Genomic DNA, 17,726 nt, shown 5'->3' with positions numbered 1-17,726 from the left:
TAGTTGTTTCTACTATACAACAAGGGCCCATATATCGAAATGAAATTGATTTGGTTTTTACCTGCCGCCAGATTTCGTTTGGCTGTGATTTCTGCAAATAGAAAGAGAAAGTGAAGACAAAAACAAAAAGAAAAAAGAAAGATTCAAACAATGATCGACATACACACACACAGACGAACGTGACGAGCACGAGCACTACATACCGCACACGAGCGTGTTATTAGCAAACCACAGAAGCGCCAGGGAAACAGGTTAAGAGAAAATACCATCGCCCCCGATTACATGCAGAGTCATGAACTCGTTTACGTGTCCGTCTCAAGACAATAAAGGCCAATGAAACATATTCAACTTTGTTGTTGGAAAAACAAGCTCTCCCACCAAAGAAAAATGAAATGTGTTTATAGTAGTCGTAGTAACAAGAATTTTCATTTTGTATTTTAAGGATTAAGTAGGATAGGATCATGCAATTTAGTAGTAGTAAGCAGTTAGTAAGTATACCGACAGGAAAGCCCCAATCCTGTTATTAAATTGGGATGAGCATGCATTATATAGTTCATTCAGTCGTTAATTTGTTTCAAAATGGCTGTGTTAATTTCATCAAGATATTACGAATATAAAAACGAAAGTAAATTCGAATTTTTTAAAAAATAATCCAGCAGCGAACAGGAGCAGCGTGAGCAAAACCGTTTCATTTAGTACAAATCTTTGTGCCGTATTTGAGCACTAATTATTATTAAGTAGTGTTATTGACAAAAGCGGAAGAAGAATTGGCTCTGCGCCGGATGCTGGGACGAAATTCGCGCAACATGCTGTGACTGACGGCCAGGTGCCGTTTCTTTTCGGGATTGGACTTGAGCGTCAAGCTGCTGCCCTGTTCGCTGTAACAAGATTCGGTGGAGGAAGTAGTCAACTTGGAGTCGAGAGAGGATTCAGAGTAGGTCGAATGGTGCCCGGGCGTCAGCTTCAAGAGGCTGTTTTTAAGAACGGCTTTCGTCGAGGAGTAGAGGCCTCCACGTTCGAAAGAAGAGTAGGAAGACTTGGTGTTGTACTCACTGCGGAACGTGTCGATCGAGATGACCGTGTCTGGTCGCGAGAGGTACTGATGGGGTTTCTTGCCACTGTAGTCTCGCATGTTCGAATCAGCTCCTATAATATTTACAAACAAAAATTTGGATTACAGTTACAGCCTGGAAAGTCTTGCAGGTGGGAAAAGGTGATTAAGAATCTGCTTACCATATGCTTTGACCAAGAGATCTACAACATCTGCGTGGCCCTGCATGGCAGCAAGGTGCAACGGAGTGCAGCCCTGTAAATCAAATCAATGAGGTGAAACCGCGAGGAAAAAAAGTAAAATATTAGAGTTTTGTTTCTTCTTCTGGAAAGTTTACTTACAGCGTTCTGAAGATTCCAAGGACCACCCATAAATTGGCAAAGAAGAAACATAAGTTAACGCATTAGTCAGCATGTTTTCCATTTCGAAACTTGTATGATAATGTATGGAGGAGAAAACAAACACTGTACCGTTCTGGCATTGACATCTGATTTGTGTGTGCCAGCAAGCAATTTGATCAGGTCGTCGTTGCCGTGTTTGGCAGCCCAGTGCAGTCCAGTCTGACCAAATAAAAAGAAAACATCATCAGCTTGGTTCTAGATTTCACTTTAGTGTTTTCAAAGATCAGACTTGTGTATGTAAATGACTAAAAGCTTTCACTTGAAAACTGGATCACTCTTGTTAACTAAAAGTTACACGGATCAAACAAAACTCTGTGGCAACAACTAAAAGCTACTTAAACCATTTCAAAACCTTTCTTGGCTTTCTTTTTCCCCCAAAATTGGTTGCATTGTTTTGAATAGCGTTGCGTTAAACATCCGAAAGATGGCGCGGGTGAGGTAACAAATCAAACAATTTTTCAACATTTCCCCATTTTACTATACGGCGCACGCCAGTCGAATCAAGTTCAGAAACGACAGTTTGGAAATGTAACGTGTCAAAAAACGAAAAAAAAAAAGATGACTGGGAGTTTAACGGTCTGTGAGAAAGAAAAATCCCGATCTTAAACAGGGAAACCGACAGGGCAGATTGTCGGTCGTAAAAATGTGGAAAATATACTCACATACTGTGGAGGCGCGCGCACAGAGGAAGAGACCAGGCGGTGTGTGTGTGTGTGTAAGGCGAGAACGGTCGTGAGTGCGGTCGTTAGAGCGCCAGCACATAACGTTTAGAGATGAAACGGGAGAATGGGTCGTTGAGTCACGACGACGATGTCAAGTCGGCCAGCAGGGAAACATATAAATAATCCAAAATAAAAATGTGTAGTAGTAATAAGTAAGGTACACATGCAAATGAATCAGGCCGTCGTAAACAGCTCACTTACGCCCTGGACGACAACAATAAGTGCCCGCACGCCGAGTTGGTCGCCAGTGAGTGAGTGAGGAGGGCCAACAAAGAGCAGCAGATGTCCGTCCACAAATTTCAGTCGAGAAAGAAAGAAAATGACATAAATATAAAAATATATATATCCGTCGAGCATGAATGTAAGTAGCAGCCGTGCGTGAAAATGTATAATAGACGCTCTCTTTCGTTCATTTCTTTCTTTCTTTCAAAATGGATAGAGAGACTCACGCAAATAGAAGGCACCCCAAAAATAAATATCAAAAGATAACGAAATGAGTAGTCGTCCAGGCACTCAACGACGTGTGTCGTGTCAGTCATTAGCCGCCCATTTGGCCGGCGAATGAATAGCCGTTTAATTTTCAATACTTTTTCTTATTTTCTTTCTCTTTTTGGGCTTTTTTTGGGCTTTGCTCCGGCGCGTTACCGAGTTATGACGATTCTTATACATTATGCGAGGGCCCGGCTCTCATATTTCTCTTCTTACATGATACACTGGGTGTATATACCACCATCTTCTTCTTCTTTTCTTCTAGGACTCGTAAATCAGCTAGTCGACGAGTCACACATTTTTCCACCGCAGAAAACCCAAAAGATTACAACTTTTTTCTATTTTTTCTGGTGGGGGGAAAATTCAAAACGGCAGCCCTTTCCCACCCTGGGTGAACAAACGTCATTAGACGTTAAGGCCAATCGTTAAAATGTGTGACACCATGTCAGAACCCGTAGACTGGACATGTATAAAACATAAACCAAGTGACCAAAAGGTAAGAAAAAGAAGAAGAAAAACAGCAGCAGTCGAGCGAGCTGAAGAAGAAACCAGCGGGGGGTTGCTGGTTATATTCTGTTGGGGATGAAAGGGGGAAATAGAAATAAACAAATTTTGACAGAGAAACCTTACCGTTACAAAGTCCTAACAGCAGTAGCAGCAACAGCCAAAATCACGAACACCGAAAATATAGGAAAAAAATGACAAATAAAAAGTTAGACGTTATTATTTTTACACACATCCAATTTTCGTAACAATCAAGTGAATGAGGAGAATATATAAAGGGCGAGGGCCATTCGTCAGTGGTGACTGCCGAGGGGCCGGTCGGTCGGGGTAGGACCGTGACAATTCAATCGGCCTGAAAGCCACGCGGCGGCCGGATGATAAAATATACAACCGGGCGAAATAAAAAATAAAAGAATAGATTTTTATTCCGTTTTCTAGCTTCACGCAAAGGACATATTTCATGGCGTATTCACGTTATATTAGACGGCCGCAAAAAAAAAAAGACAAACACGAAATGATAGTGTATGTCCAGTCCCCTTTTGTGCATAACTATACTCAGACCATAGATGGAAGTGGTCTATAATATTGTGTTTAATGCAGTCCGCTTTTTTCGTTTGCGTTAGACTATTGGACACACGAGTTTGTTTTTTGTTTTCTTCTTCGGGAAGGGGGATGGTCTAATCATCGGAGAGCGTGCAGCGCATGGGCGGGGTTATTGGCAGATTAGACCAAAACGGGAATGGGAAAAAAAAACAAAATAATAAAAATTCGTTCCATTTTGATTTGACGGAATTTTGATTCGAATATTCTCCATGGCCGCCTCCCCGAAAGAAAAACAAAAAAGTATTTATATATACTCTCAAGTTTTATAGTACAGGTACAACAACTGGATGTGTATACACATCTACATGGATAATATGCGCGGTTGTTATTTGTCATATTCCGGCCAGAAATTGTTGGAAGGGAGGGAAGAAATGTGTCGCAACAGCAGGAACGCGGAGCCGCGGTCGAATGAAAGTGCATCATAAAAATCGACACTATAAAGGGTACGTATAATATAGTATAACTAGCGATATAAAGTGTGTGGTGGTGGCTTATATAATAAAAGGGGAGGGAGTGAGGAGGCCTGATGAAAAGAGACTGACGCTAAAAGGATGAAAGAATGATTCGACTTTGATAATACAGAAATAAAAAGAGAGAGAGGGGGGAAACCCAATCCAGCAGCACACACCAAAGCCAAAAGAGCTGAAAAGTGTCTATAGAAATACAGTATATCGTGTGGGGGTATAATAGTAGGCCTATATAATCATCATCATCATAAAGCCCCCTATTCTTTCAATCCCAGGCCTTGTACATAGAAGCGGTACCGTTCAAACCATCAACACCTCAATCCCCCCCCATCATTCTTGTATGTATTTGTAGGCCTAAATTTCTGGCAAATAAAATAAAATTACCGCCCCAATAAAATCATTTGAAAAGTTCAACCCCAGACGCTTGAATTTCTTCACAAATTCGACACTAACGAATCGCTCCGCAGTCTGTGATTATCTCAAAACTCCCCCAAGAAATAAAAAAAAAGACTATAGAAATTTTTTGAAAAAATAAATTCTGTTGGCGGACTTGACTGGGGCGGCTGATTATAACTGGCGCCGAGAGTTGGGAATGAATGGAAAAGTACTAGAAATGATGGGGTTTAAGACCTTAAATCAATCGTATTTGTATAGAGATTTTAAAAGAAAAAGAGCAGTGAATAGGCAAATGAAGGTGGGCACAAGACAATTCAAATAGACCGGGGCTGGCTGACTGGCTGGCTGCTGGCTGCTACTTCTGCAGCACATGAATAATATATGATACACTCTAGTGGGAAGCAAATAGGCGGAGCAAACTTTTTTTTTTTTGTTTCCCGTCTCTTTTTCGGCATTTTCACCTCAAACTCTAAACCCCTTGGCTCCTTGTGTGTGTGTGTGAATAGCCGAGAAAAACCAATAGAGCATTTGCATATTTCCCTTTGCTACTCAGCCGCGTATTATTAAAGAAACAAAAGAAAAAAAAGGCTTTGATGACGATACATACACGGCGAAGAGAGAAAAAGAATAGACACACCGGAAACGGGACCAGAAAACTGCGGAAAAAAACAAAAGAGATGACAAGACCTCATTTGCGCTCATTATAAATCGACCAGCCCCCCTCCACCCAACCCAAAACCCGATTCGACTCTAGTCTGGAGATTGTTCCTTTTGATTTTCTGTGTGTGTTCAGGAGACGGGAAGTAAACGCGCACATTTGAACACAGATCAAATGGCCAATTGTCAAGTGGCGCCTGTCTCATTGCCCTAATAATAATCAGCACAATCCTCTCTGTCGACCAAAAAATCTATTGTCTTTCTAGTTTGGTTGTAGGGCCCATCTATTCTGTCTTTCCTTTTTTCCTTTTTCTTTTACTTTAAACGGATCTTATGGGGTCCGGTTGAGTGAGTGTGTGTGTCTATTTGGGCGCTCCCTTAAGTTGATGATGATCCCACCGTTTAGGAGGGAGGCTGGTGGTGAAGCTGAGGGGCTATAAAAGCATTTTGGTATATCAAAGAAGAAAAGAAAAGAAAAAGACGAGCGAGGTACTTAGCCGATCATTTGCGCCGGCTTGACCCTCCCCGGCTCTCTCTCTCTCTTCTCTTTTGGTCGACAACAATAGATCCTAGATAGGATCTGATTTGGGGGAAAAAGGAGACACACAACACACAAACAGAAAAAGCTAAACAAAAGGAAACAAAACAAAAAATAAAATAAAACCCACAGATCGTATTTCTTTAAATACCGCGGCCGAGAAAAGAGCGAGTCTATAAAAGAAACTAAAAAACAAACAAATGCGCTGGGCAGAGAGAAAAGATCTAGAGAGAGGGTTGGCCGCAGAGTGAGTGGGTGCTGGCCAGTCGGGATCATTATACACGCGTATATATATAAATAGACAAAAGAAATATAAAAAAGGAGAAGAGATAGGATTTAAATGGCAAAGTGAATTACGATTTACGAGTAGCCGACGCCGCCAATGAGGTTCCGACCGAAAGAAGAAGAAGAAGAGAAAACACTATGGGATTTTTATTGATTTAAAAGTGGCGCCAATGAATTAAAATTAAGAGATTGAAACTCTCAGTTAAAAGAAAAGATGAATATTGAAATCAAGCGAGGCCTAGATATATTTTTTGGTTTGAAAAAAAAAGTGTTGCATAGTGATGAAGTGGGATGGGCCACTGAGTTAATCGACCACTGATAACAAAAGAGGCAATATTTACACGGTGGAGTTAAGGGGGGAATTTCTATCTCTCTACTGGCATTTTCAATCTTATAATGAACATTGAGAGCGACTTTTTTTTCGAATCTAGGAGGAATCGTATAATAGAAGAAGTCCCATTTTGATTGTTTTTGATGGATCGGCCCCGGGGACTGATAATGAAGCGACCGATACACGTCGCCGATACAACGGGCACGAAGAAATTGATTGTTTTATTTGTCATATTTCTGGTTTGTCTTGAAACAAACGGCGTAGAAAAAATAAAAACTGATAAAAGGAAAGAAACATCCCCCCTCTCTCTTTCCTGTTATTCCTTATTTTAAAACATTTCAAATTCTTTTTTATTTTTCAATAAAAATAAATACTTAAAAAAGAAAAGAAGAAGAAGAGAGTCTGAGAGACAAGTGGCGGCGCCAAACTCGGGTGACAGTTGCTTATCAGCAGACGAACAAATGACTTGAGCCTACATACACTCTTCTTCTTCTTCTTCTTCTTCTCCCCTTTTGTTTTTTCTTCCTCATCCTCCTCCTGGTAGACACATTTCTCCGGAGGAACAACAACAACAAGCACCGAGCTCGATTTTTCTGCGGATAAACCCGACCATGTTTAAAATGACTTTTTTTTTTGGTTTTTTTAAATTTGGCGGGCATTTTTGACACACAATGTCATCACATTTAAATTCAGGAATCATCTCAACATTTGTTTTACGACCGCGTCAGACTAGACACTAATGACCAAACAATATCCGGACCGTCTCGGAAACAACGGTCGTCCAACGTGTACATATGCAAAACATGCCAAACCCTCTATCCACCCTCTGTGTGTCTAATCCCCCTGCCACCCCACTATGGAATATGATGACACTAATATTACACGTACCAAGTCCATCCGACTAGTACTACTACTACTAGTACGAACATGCAGTAGCTATAGTACTAGTAACAGCAACTCGGACAGCACTTGACATGACAATAAACAAAAGCAGCTCCGTGTGTGTGTCTATAACCTTCGCGACCTTTCGCCGTCGTCGTCGTTCCCCCTCCTTTTTTTTCTCTTTGGCCGGCCATAACACGGCAGATTCGGGACACACGGACAAATAAAACGCGCACGAGAAAGAGAAAGGAAGAGGGTGAGGTTGTATAACAACAGCAGAAGCAAAAACAACATCTTTTTAATTTTTTCGACGACGGAGCTGACAAGTATACGACCCCGCCGTGTATAGAGGTGGGCGCCCGTCTCTATTTGATTGGCCTTCCTCCTCCTCTGCAGTTGACAACATTATGATTTCATACTTTTCGAGTCTGTCTCTCCCCCCTTTCCTATTCTGACTATATGGCAACAAATCATAATAACCCAAAAACTAAGAAGTCGAGCCAAAAGTCGACACACAACCGAAATTTTCGGCGGCAGCGGCGGTGGATATGATTTTATGATGCCGCTGTGGTGGCCGACGGCCGGATGCCCTCTTACATTTATAGATGTTGTAATCATATTTGACGTCGTCGCTATAGACATGTACAATACGCAAATTACGTCTCGTCATACATACACACAGACATGCAGACACAATGTAACAACTGGTGAAAATGAGTCGAGACGAAAATTAAGGGTCGCCAATGGAAGGCTGTGCACTTTTATCCCTTTGTCGGTCGGTCGGTCCCCTCATCATATCCAAACTAATAAAAACGGCGTTCATAAAATTAAATTTTGAGTTCATCAACATTTTCGACTGTTTTTCTGTTTAGTTTTTTTGTTTTTCCTTGTCGTCTCGAGATGAAAAATAAAAACTACCGGGTGGAAAAAGACATTTATCAAGTGGCACTTTGTTGGCGAAACTCAAAAACCAAACGGGAAAAAAATAAAAATAAAAGATGATGTTTTTTAAAATCTGAGTGTGCCGATCATGATGGATCAGAGTCGATAGTCATCGAGAAAGAGACGACAGTGACGGTGAGCATTCCTACGTGTAAGACACACACACTGTGCGTGTGCAATATGTGTTCCAGGATGGGGGGATCAATGTCCTGGAAGAAAGTCGACTGGAAATCTCTTTTTGTGTGTGTGTTTTTATCTGATTGACTTGTGTGTGTTTTGTTTCCCAACTCATATCGTTGGGGGACAGAAACAAAAACAAAATCAGATGGAGGGGGGAATAAGACAAGGAGACCCCCAGACATGACCATTTAGAAATGACCCCCTTCCATCCATCCCAGGCTTGGACAATTCCAGAAAAAAATTCCTTGACTGGGGAATAGGAGGGGAAACAATGTTAAGTGCTCCGGCGGAAGTGATCTCTCTAAATTTTTGTTGTTTGTTTCGAATCGATCTCGTTTTTCCCATGTCCGACAATCAATTAAAATAAGAGAAAATGACGACATGAAACTATTGACATTCTTCTTCTGATTCTGGAATGGTCGAATCAAAATCAATCAAACATTTCCGAAAAAGAGAAGAAAATGACAAACGAAAAATATAACGACGGGATATGTAAGAAAAATATAAAAGTTACAAGAACAAACAAAAAAAATAGACTTCGTCGCTCTACTCGAGAGAAGGTATAGATGAGAGACCTTATCGGCCTGACGTTAATGGTCCGTGTCCACTTAGGAGGAGAACACGGCCCTTTTTATTTTTTTGGGTAGAAAACTTTCAAGGGTTTTTTTATATGTCTAACCAGGGACTCTGTTGACCCTCTTATTAGCTTTTAATTTTACAATCAATACCGAGAAAAAAAAGAGACACGGAACTGACGTCAGTTTTAAATAAAAATGGCAAAAGAAAATTCCTTTTTTTAAAAATAGTTTGAAAAAGAATATTCCAATCACGTCGCCAACACACACCGTGAGAAGAGGAATCCTCCTTATTTTTCCTTTTTTTTAAAGAAACTTGTCGAATTTCGGGTTGAGAGACCGGACCCCCAGAAAAGAAAAAAGAAAATCTCTCCGTCCGGATCCAGCAGCTTCTTGGCTCCAGTCTGGCGCCCCATCCGTCACTCCACCATCGCCCACCACTACCACCACCCGACCAACCAACCACTTTCCATCCATCCTCGCCCAGGTCCCCCGTTAAAAAAAAAATACAAAAATAAAAGGGACCGATCGCTCTCCTACGATATAGACCCACACACACACACACAACCTGTTTTTGGTGTATTATTTTTATCTTTCTCCTTCGCCCCTATTTTTCTGATTCTTATACAAGGACAATTTGATTACACAAAAGGAATAACCAACATGACCATATCTTCTTTTTAAAAAAAACAAAAAAATGGAATCGAAAAAGTTAAAAGCGGCTCGTGCTCGTCCATCATCATTTTCGGATGGGCAGCGTCAAAAAAGCCCAATCGATGGCATCTCTTCCATATCAACAGGACATGAACCGAAATCATAATAAACTCGTCCCATTAACGACAACTTTTAGCAATTCCTCCGGATGATGATGAAAAACCAAAATAAAAAGACTCTTGAGAAATCTATTTGCGATGTGTACAACTCGTTGTTGTACCTCCTATCTGTTTGGTAGATCCTGTGCACACACACACTGCGCTCTCGTGTTGTTGTTGTTGTCCAGGGTTGTACGACAACGCAATCAGATGCAACATTTCGAAAGAGTTTGGTTTGCTTCACCGAAATGAATATGATCTGCATAAATATTTTGATATCGTTCGCCACAAGTTTCTGGTGAAAAACCAACAAAGAACAAAAACTAGAAAGAGAGAAGCTGGGCGGTTAACGGCAGACTCATTAGCTATTCCGTGTTTGTCTAGATACAAATTTTTTCAGCCCGGCTACTCAAACCGCTCGATTCCTTTTTGTGTGTATGTCTGCTGGCCGATCATTCAAATTTTTTTGTTTCTGAGCGCGCCGGACGAGCAAGAAAAATAAAAGGAGGAGCCGGACAACCAAAAAATAAAAAGTCCGTCGCGGTCATCATCGGCCGCCGTCCATTTCATTCATCCAACGCCAAAACACACACCGCCGTTTGTGTGTGTATTGGTAACAAGAGAATTTTGTTCTTCTCTCCCAAAGAAAACTGTTTTCCCCCACTTTACGACACCGTCGATCTGCATAAGCCATGCATATATATACATAAGGATCATCGGATGCTGTGTGTGATGTAGAGGGGGGGGGGGATATTGTAGACATTGGAGGGGCAATTTGCTCCGGACTATGTTCAGCAGCCAAACGGCTTTTAAAACAAAACAAGAAAGAAGAAGAAGAAAAAATCTGTTTCCAATAAATTAGTGTGGTCCGTCTCTCTCTTTTAACTGGCCCTTTTTTTCTCTCTCTCTACGACGGGGGGTGTGTGGGTATGGCTACTTTTTTTCTGGAAAAGAAACAAGCGGGGGGCTGTCTCTTAAAACACACATACACACCAGGGGGGTACAAGATACAAGGTGGTAAGATTCTTCCAAGTCTGGTCTTTTCTTTCTCCTTCTCCTTTTGGCTGGGTGAAAAACAAACCAAGTGACATGTTGGACGAGACCTACGGTGTCAGGTCGACGGCGCCGAAATATCTATACGTACATATACACATTTACTGGTAGTGGTAGTAGTCCGAGTAGTAGTAAGTTAGTTGGACAAGGGGAAGTCTGTATATATAAGTTAGAGGGGGTGGGCTATTAAGGGACTCGTCGCTTTTTTTTTTTTTTTTGGTTTCCAGCAACGGCCAGCAGCCAAACGGTGACCTGATGCGCATAAAAACTCCCTGGCGCCATGGGCCCTCCGCCCTTTTTCCGTCTTCATTATTCTATTCGACCCCCCCTCTGTATATTTCTTCTTCTTTCATTTGATGCTCGTTGGAGCGGACGGAAAATTAGACCCAGAAAAGAAATGATTTAGAACTAACTCCCCCCTTGAAATAAATAAAGGCAAAACAAGGACTGCTGGGCTATTATTACCAGTTAAAAAATTGTTTTTCTTTTACTTCGATAGGTGAATTACAGTTGGGTGCGACAGCTGCGGCGAAATAAAATATCAAAAATTCATTTTCATTTTTTTTTTCAACACCGAAAAATGGGAGGAGCGTTATTTTCACGCATTGATCTACATATGTAACACACTGGTAATAATTTGCATAGGAGCAGCCACCACGCCCATTTTTCTCTTTTCCCCGAAAAAAAAAGAACATGAATAATAAAAATCCATCAATAAATCAGATCGAGGTGTAAAAAGAGAAATCGACGACGACGACGAGTAATGGAATAATAAACACAACGCGCGTTTGAATCAAATAAAATAAAATAAAGTTGCAACGGGTGTTTGTCACCCGGTCGCCAGACTTCTACCCCCCTCCTATTCCCGAATGATATTGCGCCATTGTAGCTCATAACAAATGCGCGATACATTTATTATAGAATGAAAGAGTTCGACGACGACGACTATTCATTCAATATGCAAAGTTGAAAATTGTACAGTCGGCAAGCACCTGTCGACACTCCCCATGTTTCCATGCATTCATAGACGCACCAGCTGTATAACCCTATAAAAGTCTATCGGGGGACTACCATGTACGAAGAACAATAGTAGGAAACCCCCATTTTTATTTTATTTATTTTTTTTAGAAATTTCTAAATTTAAAAGAGTCACAAAAAGTCGTTAGAGGCATTTGACAAAGTTCATTATTTCGGCCTAACTTTTGTTCGAGAGTAGCCTTAACGGAATGTGTCGTCCGAGAAAGAAAAAGAAAAAAACGGGGGCGCGGTTCATTTTCCAGGGGTTCCGACGATGATGATGACGACAGACGATCGTTAAACCTTTTGGGTTTGTCCAACCCCAACGTCTCTAGCGACTGATTGTCTTCCATCTGTACCACACACGTACGGTACTACCTTCTACTTCGACTTGGCTATACTTTGAGGGCGGACTTGACTAATTATATGTAGACGGGAGAGAAGAGGTTGATGACCGGCTGGAAAAAAGAAAAACGAGGGACGCTCGAGAGTCGTCCATTTTCTGCGAGCAGCTCTCGCTCTCGTGTGTTCTAATCAAAGATAACAACTTTTTTGGTTTTGCACCCCCGCACACAGAGAGAAGGAAAACTTTGCTCTTTCTCTCTCTCTCTTTTGGTTCGTTCCTGTTTATCATGCGCGTATAGCGGCGGCTAATGGGAACTGCCAGTCAGTTAAGGAGGGTGCGCGGCTGCTGCTGGATCGACGATGGATCAAGACCCTGGAGAGGGGGACCCACTGCTGCGGGGTTATATATATATACCCACAAAGGCCAATGGATACTGGCACCGATCGATGGGCGACACGTTAGTGCTTTAGGAGTGAGGGGGGGATATACACCATTAAAATAAAAAGGGACGCAGGGCGTCAGAATCCTTAATGACGCCACTTTCAAACTCAAAGAGAGAAAATTGGGGGCACACACACAATAACAAACAACACGTGACTGGGAACTTTTTGCCCAGTCAACACGCAAATGTTTCCCTCTCTCTCCATCTGTTGCCTTTGGCAAAAAAAAAGGATTTTTCTCTCGCTTCCGGATGGATAAGAAAAAGGGGAAACTAAATGAACAAGTGCTGGCGTCGCGGCGCCGTCGGATAAAAAAGGGACGGACTTCCGCGTCAATCCGAAAAAGAGAAAAAGAGTGGTCAGATTACTGTCGCCATTTGAGCTGCTGGAATGTTGTCGTCTTCCAAAAATCTAAACCCCAACGTTATCTACCGGCCTCCAAAGTGCCATATGGCTGAAGGAGAAGAAACGGAAAATGCTCGGGGTCGTCCATCTTTCATGAAAAAGAAGAGGGAAAACGATGTGAACCTTTTACAAAAGCCAAAAATGTAAAAGAATCTCATTTGGCGCGAAAAAGTGCAACGAGAGATATTCCTTCCGGATGGATGGATGGAGGGACGGAGGAAAAAGAAAATTTTGTGTTTTTCGTGTTGTCGTCGACGTCATCCGTCATCATCAGGAGCGCAGATGAGTGGAATATGAACTGCGACTGGCACGTGTCAACACAAACACTCGATGGGGGCATCCAGCATCACTCACAAGTTGGAAGGGACAAGAAAAAAAGTATTGGAAGGGGGGGCGTCGCCGTCTCATCAAGAAGTGGCCGAGAGCTGAAATTGACGGTGACGACACGCTCGTCAACACGAGTCACATCTTCCCCAGCCCGGTTCAAAAATAAGAAACGGACCGGTTTTTCCACACCAAGATGGAATGAGATAGGAAAACAAAATATGACATGGGACAAAATACATCCCAAAACAATCAACTCCTCTCTCTACTTTTAAGAATAAAGAAAAAAGATAAGAGGATCTTACCCGGCGCCTGGCCAGTCGAGGCTCCTCACGCAACAGTCGAGCGATGGCATGGTAATCGCCTCTGGCGGTGGCCAGCATCCACTCTTTGGCACGCGGTTCCATCTATCATTATCGGCCGTCCGATGGCCAACAACCGAAACAACAACAACAGCCAAAAAGAAGAAAGAAGAAAATTATTATTTGAAAAGATAAAAGCAAAAGTGGACATCTTTTCTCGGGTGTCGGGCCAAAAAAGAATCCAACAACGTCCGATTCTAATCACTGCAACAACAAAAGATTACACACACAAACTCACCGTGCCAACGGATGAAGTATCGTCGTCATCACCCGACTGGATTTTTTCATTTCATTTCATTGAGAAAAACCAAAAATTTAGAAAAAAATTTTCAGAATTGAATTTGTTTGACAAATTTTTTTAGAATAAAACCTTGGACTTGCTATCGCGTCGCTCCGACGTTCCATTCTTGGGCACCAAGTCGATTTCGGATGCCATTTTGTTGAAACGCTGCGTCCGCTCTTTGACGCTGATCTTGATCTCTTCATTGTTGAGTCCGCCAGTGCTGCTGCTGCTGCTGCCCAGCACCACTCCGTCGATGGATGAACAAGAAGAGCCCAGGCTGGCCTACATATCGAATCCAGGATCATCAACACATCCGCGCTTTTAATAGATAACAAAAAATGAAACTTACGAGGTGGTTCTCTTTGTCGTCGCTGCGCTGGGCTTTCAGCCGGCGGGGTGGGACGACCGGGCCGGGAGATCCGCCGGACGTCAGATCCTGAACGTGATGAGACGAGAAATCCTGAATGGAGACGGAGCGCTCGGGCATGGGCTGCTGCTGGGGCAGCAGATAGGCGCTGGCTGGAATGAAATCGTCCGACGGCAGACTCGTCTGACGGACGAAATGGTGGACGGCAGGTGGTGGTGGTGGAGCCGGAAGTTTCTGCGACGGAAGCGGAGGGATGGCCGGCGGAGGAGGTTGGTAGTTGCTGTTGTAGGGCAGTACTTGCGGCGGAGGGTAAACGTTGACGGGCGAGTGAGACAAATCCGAGCCGGACAGAGAAGAGCGACGGAACGGTGCCGGCTCGGGTGGCGGCCGGTAAGGCGGTGGCGCTCTGAAAGCAGGTGCCGCATCCATCGGCGGCTGCCCATAATGTTGTTGTTGTGCATGTGGCGGTGGCGGCGGGACGTATTGCGGCTGGGATGGCAGCAGCGGCAGCCCGACCGAGTGGTACGAAGGATCGACGTCCCTGACCCTGTCAGTCGCCAAGTATTCCGTCGGATAAAAAATGGGTTTCAGGACCAGAAATTTGTCGCTCTCCTCCTGACGGATCAAGGCCAATGTGTTGACGTACTCTTTGAACTGCACCCGGGCATATTCTGTCGAAAGCGGATGACAAAAACAAACGGGAAACACGTTGTCAATAAGCGGAATACCATTGGATGCCCAACAAGATTATGCAAAGGAAAGAATGGAGGCTATCGGGAGCAATAGGAGCATAGTTCTGATAGTTGATGGGGTACAAATGCCAACAAGGACTAAATGGCAACAGAGAACCATATCGGGGCATGTCCATTCCATCACAGTCGCTTCCATTCAGGGAGTAGCTTTATGTCCCTTGACAACCACACCTCTTTAACCTTTCCTTCGGGGAAATTTATGGGGAATCGGGATGCTCTTCCACACTGCAAGCAAGGTCCTCACAAGGTTGTTCCTGATTCGCTCAGCATCCCAACACGGACTGTGCAATGTTGTGTTGGTTGAGAACCGCCTGTTGCTCGGCCAGGCCTAGGCCTTCAACTCCAGAAAACGTTGAGAGGTGGGAGTCAATTCACAGGACGGGGCCTGATTGCGCCTAGTCATGGAATTGGCATTGATGTCAAGAATGAAAATGTTGAGAGGGAAGAGAGGGGGTTTCAAGGTCACGTGATATTGCAACTCGAAAGGGAAAGTTGTTTCGCGTCACGCCCAGCTCTATCGCTACCTGCCGAGTGAGTGAAAACATTGGCAACAAGTTGGCGTTTAGCCTTTCGATTGACTAATTACCTTTTGTGTACGGATCGGTCAAGAACTGTTTGAAATGTTTCACCAATTCGTGATTGGTCACTTTGCCACCTCTTTCCAGCATAAAAGCCCGGACAGATTCCAATGTAAACTCTGTGGGCGCAGCCATTTTTCCATAGCCACTTTTTGACGGATGAAAACAAACTTTTCTTGGCGCGGCGTTGCCAGTTTTGATTTTATTCAACTTTTTGGGGATAATTATTATTACAAAATCAAAATTCAAAAGAAGAAACAAAACAAAAACTAAAAACCAAAAAAACGTTCTATTCCATTTTGGGTTTTGGCGTCAATAAATCATTATTATTTTCCGAACATATCCTTCGTGTAATGCCTAGCCCGTAGTAACACCCATAATACGTCATTCCGTTGTTGCTGGCTGTCGCTTTTTCTTCTTCTTTTTAGTGGATCGAGAGAGAAAGGCAAGCAGCAGCACAGATGAATCGCTCCCATGTTCAATTTCAATCGGGGCCCAGGAATTTTTCGCACCGACCCGCTAACTTTCGGATGGAGGCCTTGTGTCTATCTAGCCCCACTGATTATTATACCATACATTGTAACATATCAAGCCAGAGTCTATGCCTTGTATAATAAGATTCGAATAAAAAAATGAATAAGAAGGAGTTAGGGCGAGATTTACACGGATACATAAGAAGTGCTGGTTGATGGTGGTGGTTGATCTGAGCCTGTACATGTTGCACAGCATCTTGAGCTGGAGAATGAGAAAGGCAAGAGCCCCAGCAGCAGATGATAGATCGGGTGTATTATTATGATGATGTCGGACCGCGAGTTCTCGGCAACATATAATACTACATATATATATATATATAATGGCTTATCTCTCGCTAAGAATCAAATGGTTTCACAGCCGGAGGCTTTTGATGTGTATACGTGCACATCTCTATAGCAGCATATAAAAGAGAGAGAGAGAGAGATATAGATATACTGGGTGTATTTAATGTACACACAGCAAGTTGTATATAAGATAGATACTTTTCAAGCTAGAGAGAGGAGAGAGGCAATTAAAGTCAAAAAGTTTTCTCTTTTGTTTCTTTTTTTCTATCCCGTACTATCTAGATATTTCTTTGCGCATATTTCCCCCCTTTATGTTTTTATATTCTCGTTATATTTTCCTCTGGCGAAGCAAGAAGAAGAAGAAGAAGAGATAAAAGATGTAGATGTTGTAGCTGTGTATAGAGAGTCGTGAGATAAGAGGCGAACATGTTCAGCACTTTGTATTTTATATCTCTTGTATGTAGTACCACAGCTAGTAGGCTAATAATTTTGTCGACCCCCGAGGTTTCAATCACAACAACAGCAGCAGCAGCCGAAATATCTAAACCATAAGGGGGTTTTCTTCATTCTTTAATAGACCGTTTGGTTGTTGTGTGTATCGCTCCTGCGGATATATAGAAATCCTGAAGAAGAAAAAAAGGGAAGAACCCAGTAAATCGTGTAGTAGTTGGATTATTATCGACTGTTTCCCATCTCCGCTTCTGTTTCCTTTCTTTTTACTCCTATACAGAGAATATAATAGAGGGACCAAAACGGATCTATATAGACGTAGTACATCCACCCCCCATTAAAAAACAGTTGATCTCCCCAAAGTCTTTTTATTATTTAGGAGGGAGGAAAAAGAAAAGAATATAGAACCTGCGGCCTTGTTATGATTGGCAGTCGAGCGAAATATATATACAAGTGCTTTTCCCCCTTATATTCTTCTTCCTCTGCCCAGCTTATGTACATTCTATTAAGAGAGAGGGGACTGCTGTGTGCTGGGCTGTTGCAAAATAAAAAAAAAGGTCCATTTCCAATTGATGGGAATAAATGTTGATATAGAATATAAAAAGAAGTTCCCGCAGCTCACGTAGAGTTTAGATTTTCTTTGGTCTTTCGACGACGACAATAACACGACAAGAAAATGAAATGGTCCCGTTCTTT

At 42.6% G+C, this 17,726-nt stretch overlaps 1 protein-coding gene across 1 annotated transcript; it reads right to left on the bottom strand.

Moving 5' to 3' along the window:
- Positions 1-413: 413 nt before the first annotated feature.
- Positions 414-15,934, bottom strand: LOC124352022 (ankyrin repeat domain-containing protein SOWAHA-like). The gene is made up of 10 exons (XM_046801983.1): positions 15,771-15,934; positions 14,415-15,103; positions 14,153-14,347; positions 14,021-14,056; positions 13,726-13,827; positions 3,281-3,305; positions 1,522-1,611; positions 1,393-1,398; positions 1,234-1,306; positions 414-1,146 (listed from the first exon to the last, which is right to left on the bottom strand). Exons 1-10 carry the CDS (start codon positions 15,895-15,897, stop codon positions 1,140-1,142), a joined length of 1,350 nt encoding a protein of 449 aa, XP_046657939.1. The 5' UTR covers positions 15,898-15,934; the 3' UTR covers positions 414-1,139.
- Between the last annotated feature and the right edge of the window lie 1,792 nt (positions 15,935-17,726).

Source organism: Daphnia pulicaria, chromosome 1 (genome assembly GCF_021234035.1).
Source record: "Daphnia pulicaria isolate SC F1-1A chromosome 1, SC_F0-13Bv2, whole genome shotgun sequence".
NCBI lineage: Eukaryota > Metazoa > Arthropoda > Branchiopoda > Diplostraca > Daphniidae > Daphnia > Daphnia pulicaria.
This window is presented reverse-complemented; position numbering and strand designations above follow the sequence as displayed.